This window comes from Nanorana parkeri, unplaced genomic scaffold (assembly GCF_000935625.1).
Source record: "Nanorana parkeri isolate BGI_ZX_2015 unplaced genomic scaffold, ASM93562v1 scaffold107, whole genome shotgun sequence".
NCBI lineage: Eukaryota > Metazoa > Chordata > Amphibia > Anura > Dicroglossidae > Nanorana > Nanorana parkeri.
Window position 1 is genome coordinate 1,503,518 of NW_017306375.1, and position 25,532 is coordinate 1,529,049.

The window sequence follows — 25,532 nt, forward strand, 5'->3', positions numbered from 1 at the left end:
ATTCCTGAAGCATGTAATAGACCTTGGTTCACTGACACTCCCATTTCATACAGATTTCTAGTGTTTGGATTATAGGAAGTTTATGGATACTTCCTCCAATAATGCTTACATTATGAAAAAATATATTCAATAGTGTTTGAATGTATACTTAGCGTAGATAGTGAGTTTTTATGTTTTTTTAAGAGTTTTTTTAAATAATTGAACAAAGCATATACCTGTAGTAGCATTTAAAACAGTGCCCAGCCAGCTGACTGTTAATGTCTTCTAGTAATTAGGCTGGGTACCAAGTATCCAGTTACAGACAATGAGATGGGCCCGGGTTCTCTGTAGTAACTGGGTTGTTAAATAATTCATGTTTTGACATATATTCTATGTATATTGTGCCCCATGGCTTTTAAGATTGCTTAGAGTAGGGCAAATGAAAGCTTAATATGTTCATATTTCATAATTTAGTCACATGCAGCCTTTGTATTTCTCTAGCAAGCAAGAGATCAGTGAGCACAGACAGACTGGACACTGGAACCAAAGACAACTCCAAAGGAAGAGAGAGCAGGTAATTGCGAGTTCCTAAGCATCATATGAATTGGCAAATTATTGTGACTGACCTTGCCAAAGAAATAAAAATACATACATATGCAAATATATGTGTGAATATTAAATGATATTAAGGTTGTTGATGAATTATTGAAGGATTAGGGCACCTATATTCATGCAATTACCTTCAGGAGCTTTCAATGCCCCCTCTTTGCCTGCATGCTGGGTCTTGCTGATAATACAAAGATCTGGAACTTTATGGAAGTGACGGAGCTTGCCTTCACACACATTCCACTTGGTCAGTGAGACAGCCCATAAAACTAATGGGCCAGTCATTTCCTGACTTTAAACAAGCATAGACATATTAGGTGCTGGTGCTGGAACATGCTTGTTCCGGGTCAGTGATTCACAAGCAGTGAAGCAAAGAGGACAACCGCAGCATAAGCAACTTTAAAAAACGAGTCAGCAATGGCAGCTCTGATGTTTCCATCCTGTCAGATTTGCTCTAAAGCAGATAGAAAGAACATATGCCAGTCTTAATGCACCAATGTAAAAAGAAAGCACTGTAAATAAATCACATAGGACATGAAAAATAGGCCAGAGCCTCTGAGCCCATTTATATAGGTGGAGGTATGCTGGATAAATGGTGGATTTGAGCCACAGCTGCCGTCAGTGATTACTATGTGAACTCAACCCCAACAGCTATTCAGGGTTTTCAGCATTCTGTACAACTACCTTGAGTAAATCAAAGGGCATGGATTAACTTCCAGGCTGAAAAAGCTTTTATACTGAAAAAGCAACGTTCTCAGGGTCAGGCTGCAATGAAGTAGCGTAATGCTCTGCGGGTCAGTGAACCTTCTTGTGACTTGTGATGCAGGTGCATTATACAGAAGGTCACTAAGCAGCAAAGAGGAAAAGTGCAAAACGACACAGTGGTCAGAGGGTGAATCTGTAGAGACAAATTGTTCTTTCTGGGCTACACGTGAGTGTGAAAAGTATAACATGGCTTTGCTTGATGGTGTACATAATTTTTTTTCTATGTACACCAGCAGACATCTGTTTTGTTAAATGTATTTAACATGCTAGTCAAATGTTTCTATGCCTGAGTTTAATCATTCCTTAAATACGTTTTATGTGGTTTTCCTTAGTTTTTTTGGTAACTCTTTCCCAAGAACAGGGAAAGCACTTAATGGGGGGTAGTGCCAATGGAAGAGTATCCACTCCCCATAGGCTCTTTTGAGACTCACACTGTTATAAGAATCCTTGAAATGAGGAGCTTTTTAAAATGGAAAGCCTGCCCATTATTTTTCATTTAGTTTCCCTTTCTGTCCCAGAAGGAAACAAGGTAGATATATCGGTGGAGCGCAGGACCATAAGAGTATGTGTAACCTAATATGGTCTTTGGTCTTGGACAGATGCTCTCTATCATGCAGGGTATCTGGGTACCTAAGGAAGTGCAAAAGAAATATGCAAGAATGAGAGCACCACCGTTATATGAATGGTCCAGTATCATTTTATTGATGTTAATGCAAAATCTATAAAAAGTAGCCAACGTGTTTTGGGGCTCACAGATCCCTCTTCATCAGGGCTTTCAGTGACTCTGCATCATACACCTCTATGCTTATCATGGGAGTTTCCACAGTCTGTAGTTACCCATACAGCTCTAAATTGTCAACAGTGACACAAGGTTAAGTGATGGGAAATCCCACCTTTCACAACTGTCACTGATACATGAATCTCTATTAGAAGATATCCCCTCCATAAAATGTTTAATTATCCCATTACTTAATGTTCCAGTGACAGTGGTCATTAGGTCAAATAGTGAGGGTGAATCACCGTATTGGGGGCACAAGGTTGTAAACATTCCATCTTAAAAAAGAAAAAAAAGCTTTAGGTTGAGTTCTACTCACTGTGTATATAGACATTGTTTATTGGGATAACAGACTTGTCATAAATCAGGAGATAGGTTCTTTAGATACAGTATGTAAGGTTTTGATAAGGTCTGAAAGATAACAGAAACTAATGTGTGTGTTTTAAATGTGTAAATTCTGCACAGGGCTGAAGAATAATTGGACAGTGATGCTATTCATGAAATCGTATGATTGCATCTGCTATTCAGAATTAAGGCTGAATTCAGATATAGAAGTCACACAATAATGTAGCTCTCTATTTATTACCTGGGGATGCACCGATACTGGTTTTTCTGTATTGAGTACGAGTACCGATATTTACGTTTTGGGTACTCGCCGATACTGAGTACCGATACTTGTGCTTCTGCTAGCATGGTTTCCCGGCCAATGAGGAAGCCAGGCGGCGGGTAATGACATGCCGCCCTGCTTCTTGATTGCCTGGGAAGCCAGCTTCATGCTGTTTGGCCGACTTGATGCTGGCATGGAGCCAGCCAAACAGAATGGAGCCAGCATCCTGGCCTATCGGGAAGCTGGGCAGCGGGTAATGACACACTGCCCGGCTTCCAGATTGGCTGGGAAGCCGGCTCAATGTTCCCTTTGCGGCACTGCAGGTCAGAGGAAATATCCCTCTGACTGGAAGTTCCAATATCGGGGGTAAGTATCTGAGCATTTTGGCGAGTACGAGTACTCACCCAAATATTCGGTATCAGCACCAATACCGATACTAGTATCGTTATCGTTGCATGCCTATTATGTACACATCCTTAAATGGGGTTTGGGTTTTGTTTTTTATATATATATAAGCAGTATAAATGCCCAAATTTGACTTCAGCCTCTTGCAATCCTTGCACAGCAGAGCTCCGACTTGGGAGTGAGTAGCAGCACAAGAAGCCATTTTGTAGTGCCGCAGTGCAAGGAGATGCTGAAAGGAGTGAGAGTGATAAATGGGTTTATCAGTCTGCTGCTGCTTTTTATTATTGCTTACTGACAGGATGGAGCAGGGACAAGAACTGTAAGTTTGGCTGAACTGCAGAAAAGTAAAAATTAAGTCTCCTACACTACCAGATAAGGCTAAGCTGTGTAAATCTCAAGACTGGATGGGCAGAAATACAAATCCTTTGGCAGGTTCAGCAGCTCTTTTATACATATTTCAGTGTTGTATTTAGCTGTTTACCTGGGGTTCAGCTTTAGCAACTAAAGCCGATTAAACATAATGTAATTTTTTTTCCCTCGTAGTAACATACATGTAAACACTTGGTTATTGGGCGGTACTGGATCCTAGGAATTGAATTACAAAATAACCTAGTTGATAGTTTTATGTAAAATGGAATGTACAATTAAACAATATTGTTTATCGGATATGTATGTTCCAAATCTACTTGGGTAAATATTTTGCACAATCCCCATTTAAGGCATTTTAATGATGAACATTTTGATTATTCTGCTCCTTCTCCAATGGATTAAGCTCAGCCTCAGTCAAGTACAAATATCTCCAAGTTGCAGAACTTCAGATTAATCAGCCGCGGAGGTAGAAAACGCGCAGTGCGAGCCAAGAGCACACTGTAGATGAGATTTAAATGGACCACAATGTCCTTCAAAATTACACTGCTACTAGCCAAATCTATTGAAAATTCAATAAAGTGGGAGCTGTGTTACACCATTATGTTCATAACACGTCTTTCATAATTCAGAAGGCTTAAATAGAATTTCTTAGTCTTAGTCTTTATTCTTCTTAGGCAATCACAATATGATGTTCTTGTAAATTCTAAGTGCGTTTAAAATTCTCTCATTGATTTTATAATGTCTTAGATGTCACCAACTTGTAAATGACCATAGCAAAGTAATACTATTAAACTAGGTAAATAAATAAAAATGTATTTTTAAGTGGTGAGGCAGAAGCTGTTGTGTTCTGGAATATCAAAAATATAAAACAGTGATGTGGAATTGGTGGTGCATTTTGCTATTGAAGTAAGCATAGTCTATTGAGGAAATAAAGACAATTGCTGATTGGTTTGACATTAATGTTATATCATTTAGAATGTCTACACAACATCTGATGTATGCACATGGGCCAAACATTTAGCAGCTGGCACTTGGTCAGGTCAGGTTTTATATATACAAAAAAGTATACCCCAACACAAGTTGTGGTGAGGTGGTTCAAAGGGAACCAAAAATGTCCTCCACCAAACCAGTGGGAAGAGCACTTTTTAGGACAGAAGGTATTTACACGTTTCATCTCATCACAAATCCCAGAAATAAGGGAACTATTCCTTTTTTTAGTAGGGTTGGTAGAGCTATGCAAATCAAGGAATCAAAAAGCCCATCTGTGAAAAGCAACAGGTAACGTTTCTTCTGCAGATAGAGGGTAGGGGGCAGAAACGGCTGCCACCCTAAGCTTTACTTTTTGTGCCCTACCTCCAGACTTTGTGTGCAATGTCTAAGGGGAAGATATGGACAGTATTCAATATGCAACTTTGTATGGCGACAGCATGGTTATTACACAGTGGTGAGTCCGTGGGTGGAAAAAAGGAGATTGGGTGAACCGGGGAAAGGATACAGGGGGAGGACTGATGTGTGTGCGCTTGAGGTGAAGAGATCAGGTTTTCATCGCTTATTAGATTTTGATCTAACAAACTTTTGTTTTTCTTCTTACTTGTGGTATAATATATAACTCGGGCTGTTACTGATTAAAATTGTCGTGTTCGATTAATCAAATTTTTTTTTAATCGATTAATATGGATTAATTATAACGCACATACAGATCCAACTACATTGACCTATACACATACAGCACAGCAATGAAGTATTAAAATGAACTAGGATCACACTAATCCAGCACGATATTAATCTCGCATGCCCCACTCAATATGGCCGCCGCTTGAGTGGGGCAACTCAGAATAATAACGTGCTGGATTAGTGTCATCCTAGTTCATTTTATTACTTCATTGCTGTGCTGTATGTATATAGGCCAATGCCTTGGCTGGCGCTCGTGCAGAAAGTTCCTTGGGCAAACTCATTGGCCCAAGTCGCTCCGTCGGCTAACGAAGGGAAGGGGGGAGGAGTCCGGTGATGTCACAGACATCGACGTCACCGGACTCCTCCCCCCTCCGTTAGCCGTCACGGACACCGACGTCACCAGACTCCTCCCCCCTTCCCTTCGTTAGCCGACGGAGCCACTTGGGGAAGGGAGGAGGAGTCCGGTGAAGTCGGATGTCCGTGACGTCACCGGATCTCCGACGGGACTCCCGGAAGCCGGCGGAGAGGTGAGTGTTTTCATTAGCGATCAAAAGAATTTTAATCGATCAAAAAGTTTAACGATTAATCAAGAAATTAATCATTAATTTCCGCAGCCCTATATATAACCAAATTGTGCCTTCTTGGCTGTAATAGCCTTGTGTGTTAGCACCTTCGGTGATAATTTTATTATATGATGCACGTAACTGCTCTAATGGCTGCCTCCCATGCCTAATAAAAATGAAACTGAAAGGTAATGGCTGAGGATTGTTACCAAACAGCCAAGGCTCCTGTTCAGTTGAAATCGCCATTGTCCCATTTCTGTACGGAGTGCTGGTTCTAGGGCAGGCATAATTCTCTGTAATGCTGTAGAGCTACTTTCAATGCAGCATAAAAATAATGCACGTCTACATTACCCATGAACATTCAGTGAAGTCTGGTAGTCGAAGGAACACTAATAACATACACCAGGGCTCAAAATTTCAAGTCCTGAGCTACTAGCCAGGCCTTAAGAGTTACTCGCCACCAGTTGCCCCACCTAACCCCAACCCTGCCTCGGCATTAACTCCGCCCCTAAACCCACCCTCTTAAATTATCTTATGAAATTACACTTTTAAATGTTGAAGGCAGAATAAAGTTACAAAAAAAAATATTAACAACAATATTAAGATAAAGCAATGTAAACATTGCGGCACTCCACATCCCCACATGTGGAGTAAAATAAATACCCTCCCCCCTGTTCTCTGCCTCCCCCCATATAAAATAATACCCCAACGCACTCTCATAGTCAGGTACGCGATCCGTGACCGCGTGCCTGACTGAATTTCCACTCGCCCTCTCTTTATTTCCACTCGCCAAATGCGAGCGGGCGAGTGGAAATTTTGAGCCCTGACATACACTATTGGTGAAAGCTGTCCATAAACCGATGTTATAAACCAGAGCAACGGGTTTGTACCAAGTGCATTAACCCATGACTGCTGGATTTTGACTAGTGTGAAACTGAAATTTAGTACATATGGCTTACTGCACTTGGCACAAGGTCTTCTCAATCATTATATAAGCCAAGTAAGATGTGGTTGTATATGCAAATCCCCAATGTAAATTAGGTCAAACTCCAGGTTCCCAAAAGGCAGCAACAGTGGATTTCTCCCTGATTCTGCATATGACCTTTAAAAAAGTTGTCTGTATTATGCTTGCTTTCTCTTTTTTTTTCAACCTCAGAGAAATGTTTTTCAGGAAAAGATTTTTGTCCTTTATTGACGAGTGCGGTTTTATCTTTGCAGGATGAAGGATGGGTCATTGTCATCAGAAACCTCTCAAACAGCATTAATGCTCATGAACTGAAGAAAAGGTTTGAAGTGTTTGGAGAGATCCTCGAATGTCGTGTCCTTAGTAAAAGCAGGTAGCTAAGAATTTTTTCTCCCTTTCATTAGCTAGTGCTGAAAATGTGAACAGATATAACCCTAAGGTTTAAAACGGAAACTGCACAACCTAAAAGGCACATGGAGGGTCATGTGTGAGGGTAGGAAATGGCGATTGTCCAATTCCTACAGCTTTATCATGTCTCTGAATAACTATAGCATTGAGGATTACATAGTATCAAACCTGCACCGCGCTTACACACTACAGACAAACAATAAAATACAGTAGAATACAATAAGTGTATTATATGAAACAATAAATATATGTGACACTATAAATATCTACAATACCTTCCTTGTGCTATATAAATAGCATGAATTAGATTGCCCAGAGAACCCATTTGGTCGAACCCAGAGAACCAGACAACTCACGTTCACATTTTACTTTCCCTCAATATGCACTCAAAGAGAAATAAAAGTATTTCTTACACACTTTATTAAAAGAGTTTAAAAAGCCACTTACAAACAGCCACGATTCTCGCAGATATCCACAAACTACCACAGTTCAGTAGCATCCGAGTACCAGGAAATGTTCGTATGCCCCACCTCCTGACATGTTTCGTCATAAGACTTCCTCCAGGGGTAGCATATTTTAAATTGCAATAGCCAATAGCAGGCTGGCTATTAAAATCCCGCCCTCTCTCAGGTCCTTTCCTCTTTTCAGTGGGCGGGCACAATAGCCAGCCTGTTATTGGCTATTGCAATTTGAAATAACCAATAGCAGGCTGGCTATTTTAAACCCATTTACATTGTGTTGCTGACCACGAAATCCAGCCACTGGCCGGCAGCAAAATGTAAACAAAAAATTGAATTAGCAACTAAACAAAGGTAATGCTAAGCTAAGAAATGACAGCATGAATTTAGTGGCTAGAAGAAGTATGTTTATTACGAATCCTCTGGCTGGTAAAAAGAACATAAACCTATATATATGTATTTCAACTGTGTGTTCAGTTGTTTGTCTGGAATTTCTCTTTAAATAGAGATTATCACTTGCACATCATAAACTGATAAAACTTGGAACTTCTGTACCCATTGGCATATCAAATCATTCTAATTCTAATTTAAAAGTATCTGACTTTCTTTGATCCAGGAGTGTAATTTACATATTTTTTAAGCAAGTCTTTTGGAAATAAGTTTATTTTTTTCCTTTTAGAGGAGAAAAGTATGGATTCATTACTTACCGACGGTCAGAGCATGCTGCAATGTCATTAAAGAAGGGCCCCTCTCTGAGAAAAAAGAACGAACCCTTATTTCACATGAGCTATGAAGGTTCCAGACATGTGTTTTGGACCAAATATCGCCATCTAGGTAAAACTCATGACCAGATATTGCATAATGGTTTGTCTTGGTGTCTTGGTGTCTTGCTGTGTAAAGGCCTTCCTTATTTATATATAGTCTTAGTGCTGTTCCTGACAGCAGCTGCTCATAGCAGTGGTCTGAAATATGTGCAGTCCAGTGGCCCTAGGTAACAGATGGTGTTCTATCCCATCTAACCTTGGTCATAACTGCAAATGTATCACTGAAATGCTTGGTTGTACCATTGTTTAATAAAGCATTTGATTTTTCATTTGACATTGATGTTCTAAATGTATATGTTGTAGGGATGTTCATGTTGGCTAGGAAGCCAGCTTCACTTGTTCTTAGGCAGCCTGGCTTCCTGACCAATCAGGAAGGTGGGAGGCAGGTCATTACATGCCATCCGGCTTCCTGATTGGTTAGAAGCCAGACTGCCTACCAATAAGTGAAGCCGGCTTCCTAGCCAATCAGGTAGGCGGGTCATAACCCACCTTGCGGCTTCCTGATTTGAAAGGAAGCCGGCTCCATGCTCCCTCTGCACTGCCGGTATCGGAGGTTCCGGTATCGGAGGTAAGCATAGGAGCATTTGGTCGAGTACTCACCCAAATACTCAGTATCGGCGCTGATACCGATACTAGTATCCGTATCAGTCCATCCCTAATATATATATATATATATATATATATATATAAATCATTTTTGTTTGTGTCCTGTTATGGCTGTTTGTGCCCTGTTGGGGAAATTTCTGTCCCCGAAACACAACAGGAAGTGTGAGAAAATCACTCATAGCTAAAGAAAAATCTCCTCTTAGCCAGCTGTCACTGAAAAAAGATATGCCCATTGGAGGATTCTCCTCCCCTCCTGTTCCAGTGGCAACTATAAAATGTTGGATTTCCCATTGGTTTCTCAACGGTAAATCTCTCCAACAGGGCACGATTCAAAAACATGACAGGTTTTTTTTAAACCTTTCCCACTCTATCCAATACAAGACAATTTTGATTTTAGATATTCTTTAAAGAAAAAAATAAATGAAGTCCAAAAGTCTCATTTCTTTTTCATCCATTGAGGGACTCATGAGTTCATAGACTGTTAGACAGTATACCCTGAGAGTCTAAGAATGTTTGTGTCGCTCAATAAAATCAAAGAAAATATTATTTTTATAAAAATCAAAAAAATCCTATTTTTTATAAAGTGTTTGAAATTTGGTCCATTTTTTCACCATAGTAACAAGTTTCATGCTACCCATGGAATACTGGGAGAATAAGAGGGTAGAATCTGATTGGTTTGAATAGGGAAAGGGGAGGACCTTTAGAATATTGCATTTTCCTTTATAATGTGCTGTCAGATATACTGACTGGCTAATATTTTATTATTAGATTCAAGTGCAGAAGAGCCCTCATCAATGAAGTATAAGCCCATGGATTTTGACAACTTGCGTCGATGACAGCCTTATAAAAGAGGAGTACCTCAATACCTCAAGACAAGGCACTTCCAAGATGTTTACGTTTTTTGAAACAAAAAAATGGAATAGAGAAACAAAAGACTTGATCCTTTAAATTGATGTTTACATTGAACAAAGCTGCTTCTGTATGTGATTTTATCCCATGGTGTTGCTGTCTCACTGCCACATTTTAGAATCGTTGCTTTTCCAGGTATGTCTGTAAACCTCCTGTGCTTCCCTTTCCCCCTTGTGGTTGCAGCTATGTTCTCCATAACATTTTGTCTGTAGTACGTTGAAAAACAAAAAATGTCTTTTGTGAATAGTCTGAATTACAAAACGAATTTTAATTGGGGGGGGAAGGTGTATATTCTAAAAAAATAATAATGTATTTATGGTTCACATGTACTGTATTTCAGATTGTTGTTTGCTTCATCTTGAACTATGCATTCTAGTGAGGTGTTTGCAAAAGATCAGAATTAATCCTCAATTTGTAATATTCCTTATCAAACTGCAAGGCATTGAAGGCTGATCTGGAAGAACGCAGGGCATTGACAACAATAGTCCTGATATTGCAATGAACAAGATTCATGTGTATTAAATATATATAGTAGTATATGCATACATAGCACATTGTAAGAGTAGAAGATGTGTTTTTCGAGGACACTGGATCGCACGCACATGTGGAAACACCACACTGGTACTTTAATACTTTTCTGCCTTTTCTTGAACCTTTGAGGGAGTTGTCTTCATATATGCTTTAAAAGCGATTTGGAACATGCACAGTACTTCACAGAAACAATAATGAATACATCAGTGTAAATATCACATTCCTTCATATTTCTTTAAAAAAAAGAACTTTTTTTTTCTAAGTACAGTACAAAGATTTGTGCAGTAGATAATACATAAAGTCTGCCTCGTAAAGTGAATATTTGTTATATATACACTTTTGTCAGCATACGTGAACAGTTTGAAAAGGTTTTCTATACATAGAATAATAACTCGTACCCCATTGTCATCTTGAGCAAAAAAAAAGATCAGTTAACATGCCCTATCAAGGAAAGGTGCGCAAAAAAAAATACTATGTGCAATACCATTGTCAACCAATCAACTTCCTCTATAGATAAGATAATGAGAGAGATAAGCTGATTGGTTGCTAGGGCATAGATTCTTTTAAAGGCTTATTGGTTTTTTTTCTGATCCAGCTACTTGTAATTGGGTGCCCTGTAAGAAATGTAAAACTAAATGTTGGTGTGCAAAACTCCAAGTCAAACAGACTGTATCTGTTATCATCGATCATATGTGTTTATTTCCAAAGATTTTTAAGGAGACCGGTCTTCTTAAATCCTTATTGTATTCAGTGAATTCATGATATTATTATGTGACAGCAATACATGCCTGGAATAATGGTCCCCATGTTGTGACAGAGACATTTAGTCTCAGTTATTAGTCTTAAGTAAAAAAAGATCAATGTTGTAACACCAGTCTGTTCTTCATCGTTTAAAGCAAACCTGTGCTTTGACCACGTAAGGCAAAACAATAGGTTCAAATTATTGCCCCTCTCCCAAGAACTACATACTCACTCTTACTTTGTTCCCCCACCTATCCTTTCAGGTACCTGGAACAATGGATACATTCGAGTTTGGAGGAGCACATTACTTGCTCACCTCCTTTACATGTGACCGTGCTGATGGTTGGTGATTGACCCAGTGCTGTCACATGCTGTGAGATTTTTCAACCCTGTGTAAGTTTAGACCAGAGCAACTGTGAACTTACACAAGGCATCCTTTACTCCCTTTTGGCACCCTAATGGTGTGGCGGGGTAAGTTAGGTATGTCTTGGTGGGCAAGGGGGCATTAAAATTAATCTGATGCTTTGCCCTTTAAGTTTTCGTGCAGGTTTCAATTCGATTGGTGGCTGTGAAGCCGCAAGCATCACTTATTAAGACAAATGATAAAGGAGGCCTGTTGTTTCTAAGGAGAATAACTTAGCTTTTGTGTAAAAGCCTTCATGTCCAATAACATAAATGTTGTGACTATTCGTATTTACATTTTGGGAACAGGGACTGCTGAAGCTGCTTAATATATGTTTACCAGGGTAGCTTAGAATGTAGGATTAAGCCATTTTGTGTAGATTAGGAGACGTAGCCTTACTACTTTAAATAGTCACCGGCTGAAAGACTTCTTCCGGTCTTATTTTTGTTATATTTTGCCAAAGTTTCCAGCAGCTCCAACGACCCTGGGTAGGATTGAACATACCTCTTTGGCAAACACCTTATTGTAGATCTGCCTTTCTGTCATAGTATTCCCATAAGATGATGTTTACATGTGATTGCTATAGAGTTTACTGTAGAAAAAAAAAAAAAAGATATATAGCTATATATATATATATATATATACAAGTATATAATATATGATGCCCTTAGGGTGATTAGTAATGTCCTGTGTTGTGCTGATAGTTTTGAGAACAATATGGAGTATTGGTCACCTGACTTAATGCATACAGTTTACCTAAAGCCCACGATGCCTTGGGGTTCAAATTGTATCCAAATCAATGATCAATCTATTTTTTTATCAGTTTTTCTGTGGCAGGCAGGTTTCCTTTTTATTGTTTTGCCTGCCTACGGCTGTTTTATCGCCTGTTTGTAAAGGTCGTTAGTGCTTCCTTGCAGTGACCAGATTTCCTTTCCCACAGAAGACCCGATAGTAGATACTATTATGACCAAGTCTTTAAACTTGGTGTATATATTCAGTGGATTGAAGAATTGTATTTGTTTCCATGAGGCCTTTAGACCATTGTTTAGCAAGCTTATTGTCCAGCACTTATGCAATGCTTACCTACTTGCACAGACAGTTACATAGCAGGTCCATCTTTAGTATGTTCATCCGTAAGCCATGTTTGATCCTTTTTTGTTATTTAAATGGTACGCACTTAACACCTATGAATGTATTTCAAGGTAGATCGTGGCCTGTAAAATGTTAACAGTGGCAATCATTTTCTAGTGCAAACTCTTACTACAGAGTCCATACAGTGTCTGTTTTTTAAATGAATTTGGTCTTTGAGTTAACCACATACAGTATGTCAGTATAAAATAAACAGGTTATTACTGGTCTGGAAGGAGTAAAAGACTACAACATGAATAATATACTGAATGCATAATAAATATTTTGTCAACATGTTTACATATACAAAAGAAAAGAGTTAGGGATTTAGGAAATGCTCTGATTATACTATTTATAGAATATTTCTGTGAAGGTTCTCATTCATCTAGGTCATGGTATATCTGTAAAAAATAAATCAAGGGAACTAAACTTGCTGTATTTTTCTTTAAGGTGTTTCGCTGGTTATCTGACTAGCTTTCTCAGTTTGAGAAAGCTAGTCGAAAGACCAGCGAAGCGTCTTTAAAAAAAATACAGCAAGTCCAGTTGCCTTGATTTATTTTTTACAGATATGTATAGGATAGAGTAAAAGACTATTATTTTGAATATTTAGCCAGTGCCATTAAAAAAGAAGTAAAGGTTATACGGTTATACAATAACTACCTGTTGAATGCTGCTTCCCCATTGCTCTGATCCTCCCTGCACATTTTCTAATACATTTTTTTTTTAAACTTATTTTTTATGTTTTTTTAAATAGTCACATGACTGCAAAGCTCTAGTTTATTCTTCTATCTCTTCGGCTGGTGAACTCTCTCCCAGCCAATAATGCCTCTGAGCTATGAATGCCAGCAAAATGATGTCACTGCTCTACAGGATTCAGCTGTGTTCTTGGCACGCCACAGGACACCCAGACTAGCCAGAGCTTTGTGGTCATATGACAAATATCAGAACAATAGGGAAACAACATTTTACAGTTGGGTTATTCTATAGCCTTTCCTTCCACTTTAATCATACCATAACGTCTGTGAGAATATAGTGACTGCTCTTTATTGTGTAAAACTCCTGCACAAAGCGGCGACGTGCAGCACGAGTTGTTTCATGCAGGATGACTCCACCAATCTGAAAATAATGCACCAAGGACCTCAAGATTAAATTATTCAGTTATAAAACCTAGTTCAGCATAACACCCCGGTGGTGGTTGCGAACAGGATAAAGGTTTCTGTAAGTGTGCCCGTTTGCAATATACCACCTTTTTGTTTTGGCAAGGCATTTATTCACAGTTCTGTTTGGTGAGGCTGCTCAGTAGTGGGTCTCTACTTGACGTCCACTGTTGAGTCTGGACCCACGTGTTCATGTCCTGTTTTTAGGCACTAGCCCCATCTGCCTTATTGCCTTCAACTCTAAAGCCACAATGTCAAAATCACTCATTTAAATTATCTTGCCATTTCAGACAAACTGACTTCACTGGGAAATTTCTGGCAATGAGTAGGAAAACTTGAAGCGTCAGTCATTACACCTAAAAAAAAAAAAATTGGAGAGCTTCAACATGAGGCTTCTCAGGTAATTTACACTGAAAGGAGCCATAAACCCTCACCCTTGCATTTTAGTTTTGGGTAGAGCCCTTAACTGAAATGAGTCAGGCATGCGCTCTCTATATTATATATCAGTATTCTGGCTAATAATTACAGAAACATACATTTCTGTAGTTACAGTTCTGTGTGATCACATGTTTTATTCCTCGTTTCACCCGACAACTCATGGATACAGTGTGCTGACACATCAAAGTTATTATTATTTCCTGTAATAAAAGTTAAATGCACCTTGAACATACGTATGGGGAAATGGAAGTATTAAGAATTCTATAGGAAATAGATTGGATTATTCTTTTTTTAAACATTCTTTGAATGCAAGTTTTAGCCACTAAAATAAAATTATTTTCTTATGCCTAATGCTCTCCTATAGTATATTGTACTTGAGTACCTGCTGGTATACCTTAGGATCCTGCATGCAGAAGTCCTTTCCACTGGATTATAAGAAATAAAGCAATATGGCCGTTCTATATGGCCAAGTTGTCTGTCCATGTCACATCATAGAAGTGTGAATTGCATTAATAATTTGTTTCAGCAAGCCAATAATTCTCTAAAATGTGACAGGTCAGCAAAACTCACTAATCACTTATGTGAGCTGTTCATTTTTTTTTATTATTATTATTGTACTAGATTAAACTTTCTTTTCCCACTTACTGTCACCAATTCACTATTACCTGTTGTTTGCATTTCATTGTTATCTATTGTTTTTGATGTTTTCTTTCATTTCCTTGTGTTATTTTTATACAAGTGAAAACTCTAATCATTTGTACAGTTTTCTAATTTCATATTATGCTCGGCATGTACATAATTTGCCTTTATTTCTCATGATATTTTGCCCTGTGTAATTACACTTAGTGTTTTCTTTTAGCATTGCCCATCATGAGCACCATTAAGCAATAGTATAAGAAATCTACCCATCCAATTTGCTGACTTGCCCCCCTGGCTACTGTCCAGTAGTATAGTATCACTGTTCAATAGTGTCCATAGTTGAGCTTCCCCTAAAATGGTCTAATTTATAGAAACACATCCTAAAGTATAACTCAAGCCAAAACTTTTTTTTCTCTTAATTTTGGATAAAGTATGGGAGGGTTAAAACAGTCGTCTTTTATTTTTGTATTTTGCCATCTGTGTCTCATTAGGGAGATTACACTCCTGTCCTGTAGATCAACAGAAAATGAGAGGATATCTTTCTAATGTGAAGAGAATCCCTGTTTAGACAGTGTCCCCATTGCAAGATTTCGAGAGGACACAGAGAGAGGACACATACAGCAGTAAAAACCTGACAGTGGTTCTAAGCCCTCACCACGCTAAATCTAAAAAAAAAAAAAGTTTTGCCTTTAGTTTATACTTTAAGGAAATGAAGGAAGTCTACATTGCCCTTTGACCTTCCAGCTACTTTCTAGCTTGCATTGCTACTGGAACATGTTTGGTTAGTACAACATTTAGACACCTTAACTTATCTTCATTGTACTTCCGCCTTGGACCAGGTTGAAAGTTTTTGGATGGAAAGTGTGTGATACCGATAGCCTGTCACATGGTTTATTTCTGGTCCTGCATTAAAAAATTAAAGCAAGGAATCTGCTTACTATGGGCAACACAAACTTTCAGCCACTTTCTCAAAAAGGCTTTAATTCAGAATGATCTGCATGCTTTTCTAGGATTCTGTGCAGACAGTGATTCTATAACCCTTGCAATACAGAATGTACTACTCGACATCACAGTGCATGGGGCATTAGTAACAATATAGCGTAATTATGGGTAATAAAAATGTTTTGTATGATTTAAAATTTTTCATTATGATTGTATATGGATTTTCACCATACATCAGTTTATTTATGATTACATAATACATCTATTTTTTTTTGTATGAACACTGCTAATTCTTGAATTAATGGTTACTATGAATGATTCATGTGTTGTTTCGTTTTATTAATGGTAGAGGTGTTTTTTTAAATATATATTTCACTTTTAATTTAGTTCTGTTATACCTTTTATTTATGTACCATACCTTTTACCCTCGAATGGCATACATTTTCTTGACTTTTGTTAATTTTTTTTTTAGTGTGATTTAACTGTCTACCTTATAAAGAAAGAGGATGTTTTATTGTATTTTTACATTCAGATCGTATAGTTTCGTAGATAATTTAACCAAAATCACTCAGTGTATTATCCAGTGAGTAAAAGTATATTTTAAACTGTGTAAATACTTTCTGGACTGGCTTCTTTTATTCAAATTCTATTCCTCTGGATAAGGAGTTTCTTGTTTACATTACGGAATAAACTGTAGAATCTCTACGTTCATGTACTGTAAATAGCAGTTGTGTTCAGCCTATGAATAAAAATATACCTTGGATGGTAAAAATCTAACCACTAAATTTCTTGTCTTGTGGATCTATCTTATTCCTTTTTAAAATGCATGCAATCTTTGTTACTCCATGAGTACAGTTGATCATTTATGTTCCTCATTATCTCAACTCTATCAAAAAATGAAAAAAAAATTGTCCTGGCCGGAATTGAGCTTTCACAATAATCTGCTCAAGAGGAGTCATGAGGCAATGAATTTAAACTATAACCGAATATAAAAGACAAAAGTTAAACAGATACTAAACTCAGGAGACAAATCTTAAAAATGTATTCCAGTGCCTTAACTATTAACAAAAATGTAGCTTATTTGTGTATCACTCAGCTGTAGATCCTCAAATCATTTCTAAATTGGTGAATTCCGAGCCATGGGGAATAAAAGTAGCCACCCTCCAGAAGGAAGGACTTTGTCCTGCCCTAGGGTGACAACACTCTATGCAACAGCAGTGTTGTCACCCAAATCGCATGCTTCCAGTGGGACTACATCACCTGAATGTGCAGCAAGACTGCCTTTGGGATTCACATGCCCAGTCACAAAAAAAATCTAAAACAAGTGAGGTTGTAATTAGCTAATTATTATTAAAGCAATCAGGATTTTCACATAAGTAAGACTTACAGGGTTATTCATTAAAGGGTGAAAAGTTTGCAGAAGGCATCAGAAGTGAACAATCTAGGCCAACATAGCTAAGCTGCAAAGTGAGCTGAATTGGAGATTTTTTCCAAATTAGCTACTTCGGCCTAGATTGTTCACTTCTCCTGCCTTCTGCAAACTCTTCACCCTTTAGTGAATAACCCTGTAAAAGACTAATAAAGCACCTGGTCCAATTTGCATCCATTGCTGCCTCCTAAACAATTAAGGTCAGTGATTGAAAAAACAGCTATGTCTCATTTTCTTAGGCTCTCTTCTTACCTTGTACAGTCACACAACCAATATTGTACCGTGATTAAAAAAGGGTAAAAAGCTCCAACTGAGAAATGATAGGCCAGTAAACCCAACTTCTGTTCTGTGTGAAATATTTCAACTCATTCTGATGGAAGACATACAAAAATGTTTAAAAACTATAGTTGAAAATAATTGCATAACTAGAAATCAGTATGGCTTTATAAAAGGTCATTTCTTAAAGTGATCCTGTCACCACAAGATCACTTTTACAATATAAAGATCACCTGCAAAAGAAGCATTTATTTACTAACCTTTTAGCACCCCAGGAAGGAAAAGCCTCAGCTTCTCAGCTCCCCTGCCATTGTAATTGTTTGACCATTGCATGGGTCAAATGCTTGGGTATGTCACTACAGGAAGTAGGAGTTGGCAAGAGGAACCACAGGGGGCAGGAGGAGGAGTGACCACTCATCTGACAGTTGAATGCTTGCAGAGGGTGGAGTAGAGATGTGCCATATTTTCCTCATATCGAGTGTTAAAAAAGGTTAGCAAATAAAAAGCTTCTTTTGCAGATGGGCTTTCTGTAAGTGGCCATGTGGTCACATGGCCAGTTTAAGTCTTTGGAGGAGATGAGTTCATATGCGAGTGTTGGAAATGTTGATTTGATATATATTTAGAGTTTGCTAAAGCGTTTGATACTATTCCTTATAAACGCTTGGAGAAACGCTTACAGAAGCGGACAATGCAAGTACTAGGGAAATTGTTATTACAGAAATGCCGAAAATATCCAGTTTAAAAAATATTTCAAATGAGTTATAGTTCGCAGTTGCTTTCCACAGAGATCAGTGTTGGGCCCATTTCATTTCAATCAGTATTTTCTTTTGTAGCTTTAATAATATTTTCTAGCCGCTGGGAAAATGAGCTAATTTTTCAAATGTATTCAAATTTGAGAAGAACCAGAATACAAGCTGTTTAATTTTGATAGAATAATAAAGGTCATTTTGAATTATTTATTTAAGACACAGTCTACATACATCATTTGTCAACAGATGTTTATTCTTTTGTAAAACAGTTGTCCAGATTACAAAGTCTTAAAATCACACAGCCTTCTCAAGCAATCTTAACTTCATATATTTCTATACAAATAACTACACAATAAGTGGATAGTTTCCAGGATAACAGATAAAGGTTACAGCAGGCAGACTGTCACCTCCCAGTAGCTGTAGATTATGATGAACCTTAACCACAAGAGAAAAATCCCATTCTTAAATTCAATAATATCAAAGTACCATTAAAGGCTCCTGTATGATGGTCTAAATAAGTACCATACCCCGTTACTACTGTATGTGATGTACAAGCCTAAAAATAAACAAAAATCTTCCTTTACCCTCTCTGATTGAGCCAAATGTGTATCTCACACGCTACCCCTCCCAGACACTGCAGTTCACAGTGGAGCGATTCAGCAATAAAGGCAATACTGTCAATCTAGAAAGCAGTTGGCAGGACTAGGCTTGTCAATCAGCAATGACAATGCTGATAGTCAGGACCCTTGTCATATTTTTCTATCCCAGTGTAATGCAAGCAGACTCAACCAGCATGAGAGTGGCAGCTGTTTTCTGAATTCAGGAGCAGTGCAGCATCCTTGCCACACCATGACAGGAAGCTGCATTAGGTAGAATTGACAAAATACTGCACAAATACCCCATCGATTGTACTAATTTAAAGTTTATAAACTGGATTTTTGAATATTAACTCATCATTTTTTTTCTAATGAACTAAAACAATTGTGGCATAGTGAGCTCAAGTTCAACAAACTTTGAGGTTCCGTTCAGAAAATGGACAGCTGTAATCACAGTAAAATAGTGGCTGCATTGCCGACCTGTTTCTGGAAATGTTAGCTGCCTGGCTGTCCCTAGCTTCAGTGCCTGCTATCACTGATACAGAATAAGAACGTTAGATTGAAATTAGAACTTATCTTGTTTTCTTCTGGGCGAGTGACTTAAAATATTGATGCCACAGGGTCAGCATGACAGTTGGACAATTTTCAGAGGAAGAGGTTAGCAACGGCAGCTTTATATTTCTCTGCTGATAGGTTTCCTTTTATTCACTTGGGTATGGCATATTCATAAATATAAATGCAGGTTGAAGCAATAGGTAACAAAATGGACAAACATAAGGAAGAGAAAAATGCTCCTTTACTACGTCAGAATGCATTTAAATAACGGAAACAGCAGTTATATTCGGGCTCTCTCCACTTATATGCCCGAGAACATTTTATTCTCGCCCCTTGCCATTATGACCTTAGGGCAAAACCCCTGGTTTTAGAACATAACGGCCTGGATTTATCAATCCGCAATAGCATTTAAAGTGTATATAAAAGCAATACTTTTTTTTGGTTTTGGGTAAAGTGAGGAAGGTTAGACCCTCTCTCATGTTTTGACTGTCACCTGTGTGCGCAATGGGAAGATTCATCCCTCTTTTTGTCCTTATGCCCATTGTTACCAATACAGAAAGTAAAGGGAAATCCAAAATGAATAAGAGAAAATCACACAAATGGGGAAAATGTTCTGATGGCAACTATCTAACATACAAATTATGGTACTTCACTCTGGAGAGCTGTTGAATCTCCAAGACAGGAAGTAAAAGAAAAGTTGCCATTAGAACACAGAGAAAAAAAAATTAACCGGGTACGGATAAGAAGTGATATAGATACTAGATGCACCTTACAGCTCTTTGCCCGAAAGTAATGGATTTGGTGCTCATTACTAAGTTGCCATGATGAAGGGACCCTGTGTGGCCCAATATAGCATTGTAACCTATGTGACTATATTCTTCAATAAAGCAACTGCTATTTGCACTTTTTAAGCACTCATTGAGTGCTGGTGACCAATCTCTACACTGCTGGTAGAGGTATACGACATCTGAAAGTGAACTTCATGTACTTTTCATTTCCACTTTTGCGGTCAGAATTGATATATGTTTGTGTTCCCAATCACGAAGCATATCTAATAATAATTAATGCATTGAAAAAAAAAACCTTTTAGATTTGCAGGCATTTGCATGTTCCACCATACTCAATTTCAGTAACAACAAACTCTGACTGTCCTAATACTTAGGACAGACTGAGCATCTCCTCACTAACATGCAACGGGCTTTAACCCTTTGTTAGGACAGACAATCCTGCTCATCTAGTTTAGAAGTAATGATGAAATCTGCCTGCACAGTACAGACAGGGTCAATCATTTGAAACAAAAGTCCCCCCAACCTCCCCAGACAGTGAAAACTAAGCAAGATTTTTTAATGCTGGTGTTAGCACAATAAAAAAAAATCTAAAATAAAGGTAAGGTGCAATTTTTTGAAAGTTATGCTATGTGAATGAGAATGAGAACATGTAACAAATAAGTAGGTGCTTTCCCAATTTGGCTGCAAAAGTGGAAATACACTTTAAGTGGTCTATTAGTCTATATTTTTACATTTTAAATTAAATGTTAGCACAAATTAAGTGTTATTTAGCATGCCTTAAGTGCCTCAATGCTGCTTGATGAATCAGTTGCATGTTTTCAAATCTATTAACTGGAGTTCAATGATACGCGTGCATTATTTATTGAAGTACCATTATGTAATTTCTTTACAATGTTTAGTAATAGCAACACTGATTTCTAATGAAATATATTAGACCAAACAATTTTCAATACACAGTGCCCGGATAAATTCACAGATTCCTATTGGTTTCCTGGAACATCTGTTTGCCAGCCAAAGACCGTGCTGGATTTCCCAAGAAAGAAATGAGGACAGAGTGTTTAAATTGACAACATAAATATTCCACCATGTACTTTTCTAGGGGGTCTTTATGCAGCACATTTCCTGATACCAGATTTACTGATTAGTCCTATTAGAGACACTTCCACTTGCTGTATTCTCTAGGCAGATGAGTGAGCGGGGAGGGAAATTTGCATGTGCGTGGTTTGCTACACTGGTAGACATGTTCTGTACACACACACACCTTTCTGGTAAAGCCACGCACATTTTGAAAAATTTTAAAAGTTCATATGAAAAGGGTGTGATCTGCAGTAATGTGGTATTTCTTCAAGAAATTGGTTGGAATCATCAATACAAAATTTTAAGATCCTTGCAATATTTGTAGACCTTGGGGACGTTTTCTAATGGAGCTGAAGTTTTATTTTAAAAAAGATTGTGAAGCTCATGTTTGACTATTCATTTTAAAGAGATCTTTATCATGCCAAATGAGGCCTATTACACAGCCACATATTACCCACTCATCAACATGTAGCAAGAGTGGTAGCAGAGGTAATCATGGCTGCCAGGCCCCAATATAACCTTAATTCAAAATGTGTTATATTTATAGTTAGCAACTTTGTTTTTTATATAAGGCAACAATCAGATTTTGTAAAATATTACCTAGCCTTTAGTGACTATAAGAATATAGGTGTATTAGTATTGCAACTCAAAGTGACTACAGGAGGAAATGCTTTGAAGTGCTTTTTTTTCACTTATTTTCCTACTAGCATCTGGGTCTTTTTGGATAAAAGGTTCTTGGAAATAGAGCTTTTATCTAATGTCACCTAAAGTGTAAAATATTGGTGTTTTCTGCAGTTCTCTGATCAGAACTAGTCTGATTCCGATATTAAACCGCATAGATAGTAAACACAGATATACAAAAAAAACCTTATGGGTAAATATTTGGTTCACCCGAGCAATTTATTTTAATTAAAGACTTTTTAAATCTTTTGTGGACTCCAGAAATGACATATTTCTGGAATACTGTAGTTCCCAGCTATGTTCATATACAAGTTTAATATAAGGCCACACACCACTTGCCTTTTTTGTTCACCAAGTTTTCCTGAAACACGAGGCAGCGTTTTGTCTACTTTTTGGTGTTCCCATCCACAATTATATAAATCTTAATTCACTGAATTCCCCATAATATAAAACACTTTTAAAATTCAACAGGAAAAGCGAGACGGCTTTTTTTATGTCCATGTGGCAGGTGATGGGTGAAGAGTTTGGAGAAGGCAGGAGGAGTGAACAATCTAGGACAACATAGCTGAACTGGAAAGTGAGCTGAATTGGAGAATGTTTCCAATATTTTGGTCTAGATTGTTCACTTCTCCAAACTCATCACCATTGAGTGAATAGCCCTGTCAGTCTTTTTTGTGTAATTGGTATAACTATTTAGAAGCTCTAGGTCCCAAGTTCACATTTTGCTTTGGGTCTTAAGCTTAGCTGCAGGTTTCGCAGCTAGTGCTTTTTATTGTTCTTATTTATAAGTAATTTCAGTTCACATAAAATAGTAAGATATACATCTACTGAACGCGTATGTATGATAAATATAAAATATGGTGTATATATAAAATGTTTCAGTAACATATTGTGTTGCATATGGTTATCAAGCAGAGGTAAGGTTCAGACCAAGGGAAAGTTGTGTGGGTTAATTAAAATCATGCAAGTGAAACTCATACAGTAATTCCTAATATAAATATATTTAAGAATATGCTATTCAGTGTGCAATTTAATGTACAAAGTTTCTGCAGAGGAAGAAGGTACAGAATTGTTGGACTGAATTTAAGGTACACATCATTTTAGCCTTCTACAGCTTGAAAAGCCTGGTGACAAAAGAGATGTAGGTGACAGAGCAGCAGCACTCAATTCTATTTACAAATGCAGTTGGTAAAAAAAGGGGAGTAGTAGTTCTATTTAGATCACAAAGCATTGTGAGCCCAAAAGCAAGTACACCCCTTGTAGTCATGCCTTGGGCCCTGTAGTATAAAAATAGTGCTGAAAATACCCTACTTCGGACATCTAGCATATATTAATAGGTGCATGAAGGTCAGGGTAGAGCACATAAAATAATGTGGCAAGGGTCTTATCAAGAAAATATGTAACAACTCTACATATCAGTTATAGGAATTGTAATAAGAACAGAAGCAGGTGTATGAATTTCCCGATGACGTTGATTGATACCATTTTGCCGCAAGGACCTTGTATCTCATTGTTTGATTATGAATGAGCTTAGATTGCCCACTCACAAAACAGCAAGGACACAACCACCTTAATTCTCCTTGCCCACAATTCAGCTTGCTACTACATTATAGGTGAGATCTAAAATAGCTATTCCTACCTTTCTAATGCATTCACAGTGCACATAAATAGATAAACAAATTACCAATCAAACAGACCATCACAAGTAATTGTTTAACTCCACTTATTAGTAATACGATTTTTACCTTTCTAAGGCTCAAAATCTTAGGCTCTTGCTGAGGTTATACTGGAATACTTGAATTAGTTATAATCGACCTGGGAAGTACAACCGGACAATGCAAAACCTGCAATCTTCCTGTTTTATTCTACCATCCTATAATATTGATCATTTCTCTCATAAAAACTGCCCATATGAACAAATATTGATTTACATAAGATTTCTTGGCTGATTGTGGAGAGATCAGACTTTTATTTACATAGAAAGGGCTTTTCATCATTTATTCACGGGAATACACAATAGCATGGTCTCCAGAAGGTTCACACTGAATCCACTTATTACAATTTTTAGCTTTTATAACACATAGCATAACTGCATGCATATTACAATCACAGCATTGTAATCATCAACAATATTTACCATTTTGTATTTGAGGCTACTCTCTGTGACTGAAACAAAGCAATCAATCTGCAATCATTGCAACCTGGATGGACTCTTTAGGAGTTCTTGCTTTATTTTATTTTTAAGAGACTATATTTAACAACAGCCTATCATAACCTTGGGAAATTCAAACTGGGTTTTCTTAAAGCTGATTTCTATGCAAATAACAAAGTACTCCTTAAAATCTCTTTTTTCCTATTTGAATAATAATAAACATGTTTTTTTCACTTACAAGCCACCTTAGTGTGTGTGTTTTTTCCCTTTTTAACCGCCATGATGAAGTTACAGAGCTGAAGTGTTTCTTTCCTCAGAGATGTCTAAGAGAAAAGATTAGCTGAGGTGTGTATTGTTGGATATTTAGCTGACGAAAGATCTAGCTACCACCCCACCTGGAGTTTGCCTCCTTCAAGCAGCTCTGAAGGAGGGGTAAAACCTGGAAGGGTGTCCTGCACAACCCTTTATGCTGCTGATGCAAAGAAAGTAACATGAGTGTCCAACAGAGTGAGGGAAGAGAGAAGGCTGAGAGCTGCATCTGCCGATGGATATCCAGTAAACATCCAATGGCATACATTCTGCTCTAAATGCCTTTTATTTCCAGTGATTAACATGTTGACATGCCACACACACACACACACACACACACACAACTGTTTTAATTCTTGCTCAGTTTGCATGGTTATTAAAATATTTTAAAGTAGAGCTTCAACCAAAACTTGTTTTAGTTTAAATTCTAGTGCATAGAGGGGTTAAAACCTACATCAGGTTTACATCAGGTGTCCCCATCCATAAGAACTTCCCTCCATCCAGTGACATGCTAGGAAGTGAGCATTAATGAGGGGAGATCACACAAAACACATATCCAGTTGGAGAATATCCCCTTTCACACAGATCTCCCTCTGTGTCATGAAAATTGTCATCAGGACAAATCATGATGTTGGATCTAACCAACTTGACGGATGTTCTAACTCTTCCTTAGACTATGCAAAGCTGGAAACAATTTTGGGATAGAGGTTTACTTTAAACAGCCAATATGGCTGCTGTTCTACTGGCAATGCTGACAGTAGTCAAACATAATATAAATGACTATTTGCTTCCAGTTCCCCTGATTGCAGCTCCATCGTTTATTTCAGTCAGCAAGAATACACAGTATTTGAGGCAAACATATGTGACATTTAACTATAAAAGAAGATATTTTCACATATGGTTGATATTTATTGTCATCTTTTATACAAATTGCAAAGTATGTTTCACAGTAGCTACGTCTAGCATGCTATTTGATAGTATCAACACCCTACCAAAAACAGGTGAAAAAGAAAGAAAATATTTACAGTC

General features: G+C 37.7%; 1 protein-coding gene across 1 annotated transcript in view; it reads left to right on the plus strand.

Annotated features, from left to right (window-relative positions):
- PPARGC1B (PPARG coactivator 1 beta) overlaps positions 1-10,136 on the plus strand; it is a 101,293-nt gene extending 91,157 nt beyond the window's left edge. Inside the window, exons 10-13 of the mRNA XM_018553059.1 lie at positions 481-559; positions 6,962-7,080; positions 8,253-8,407; positions 9,772-10,136. Of these exons, the coding sequence (XP_018408561.1) occupies positions 481-559; positions 6,962-7,080; positions 8,253-8,407; positions 9,772-9,839 (421 nt within the window). The 3' untranslated portion in view covers positions 9,840-10,136. The remainder of the gene's footprint in view (positions 1-480; positions 560-6,961; positions 7,081-8,252; positions 8,408-9,771) is intronic.
- Positions 10,137-25,532: the final 15,396 nt, after the last annotated feature.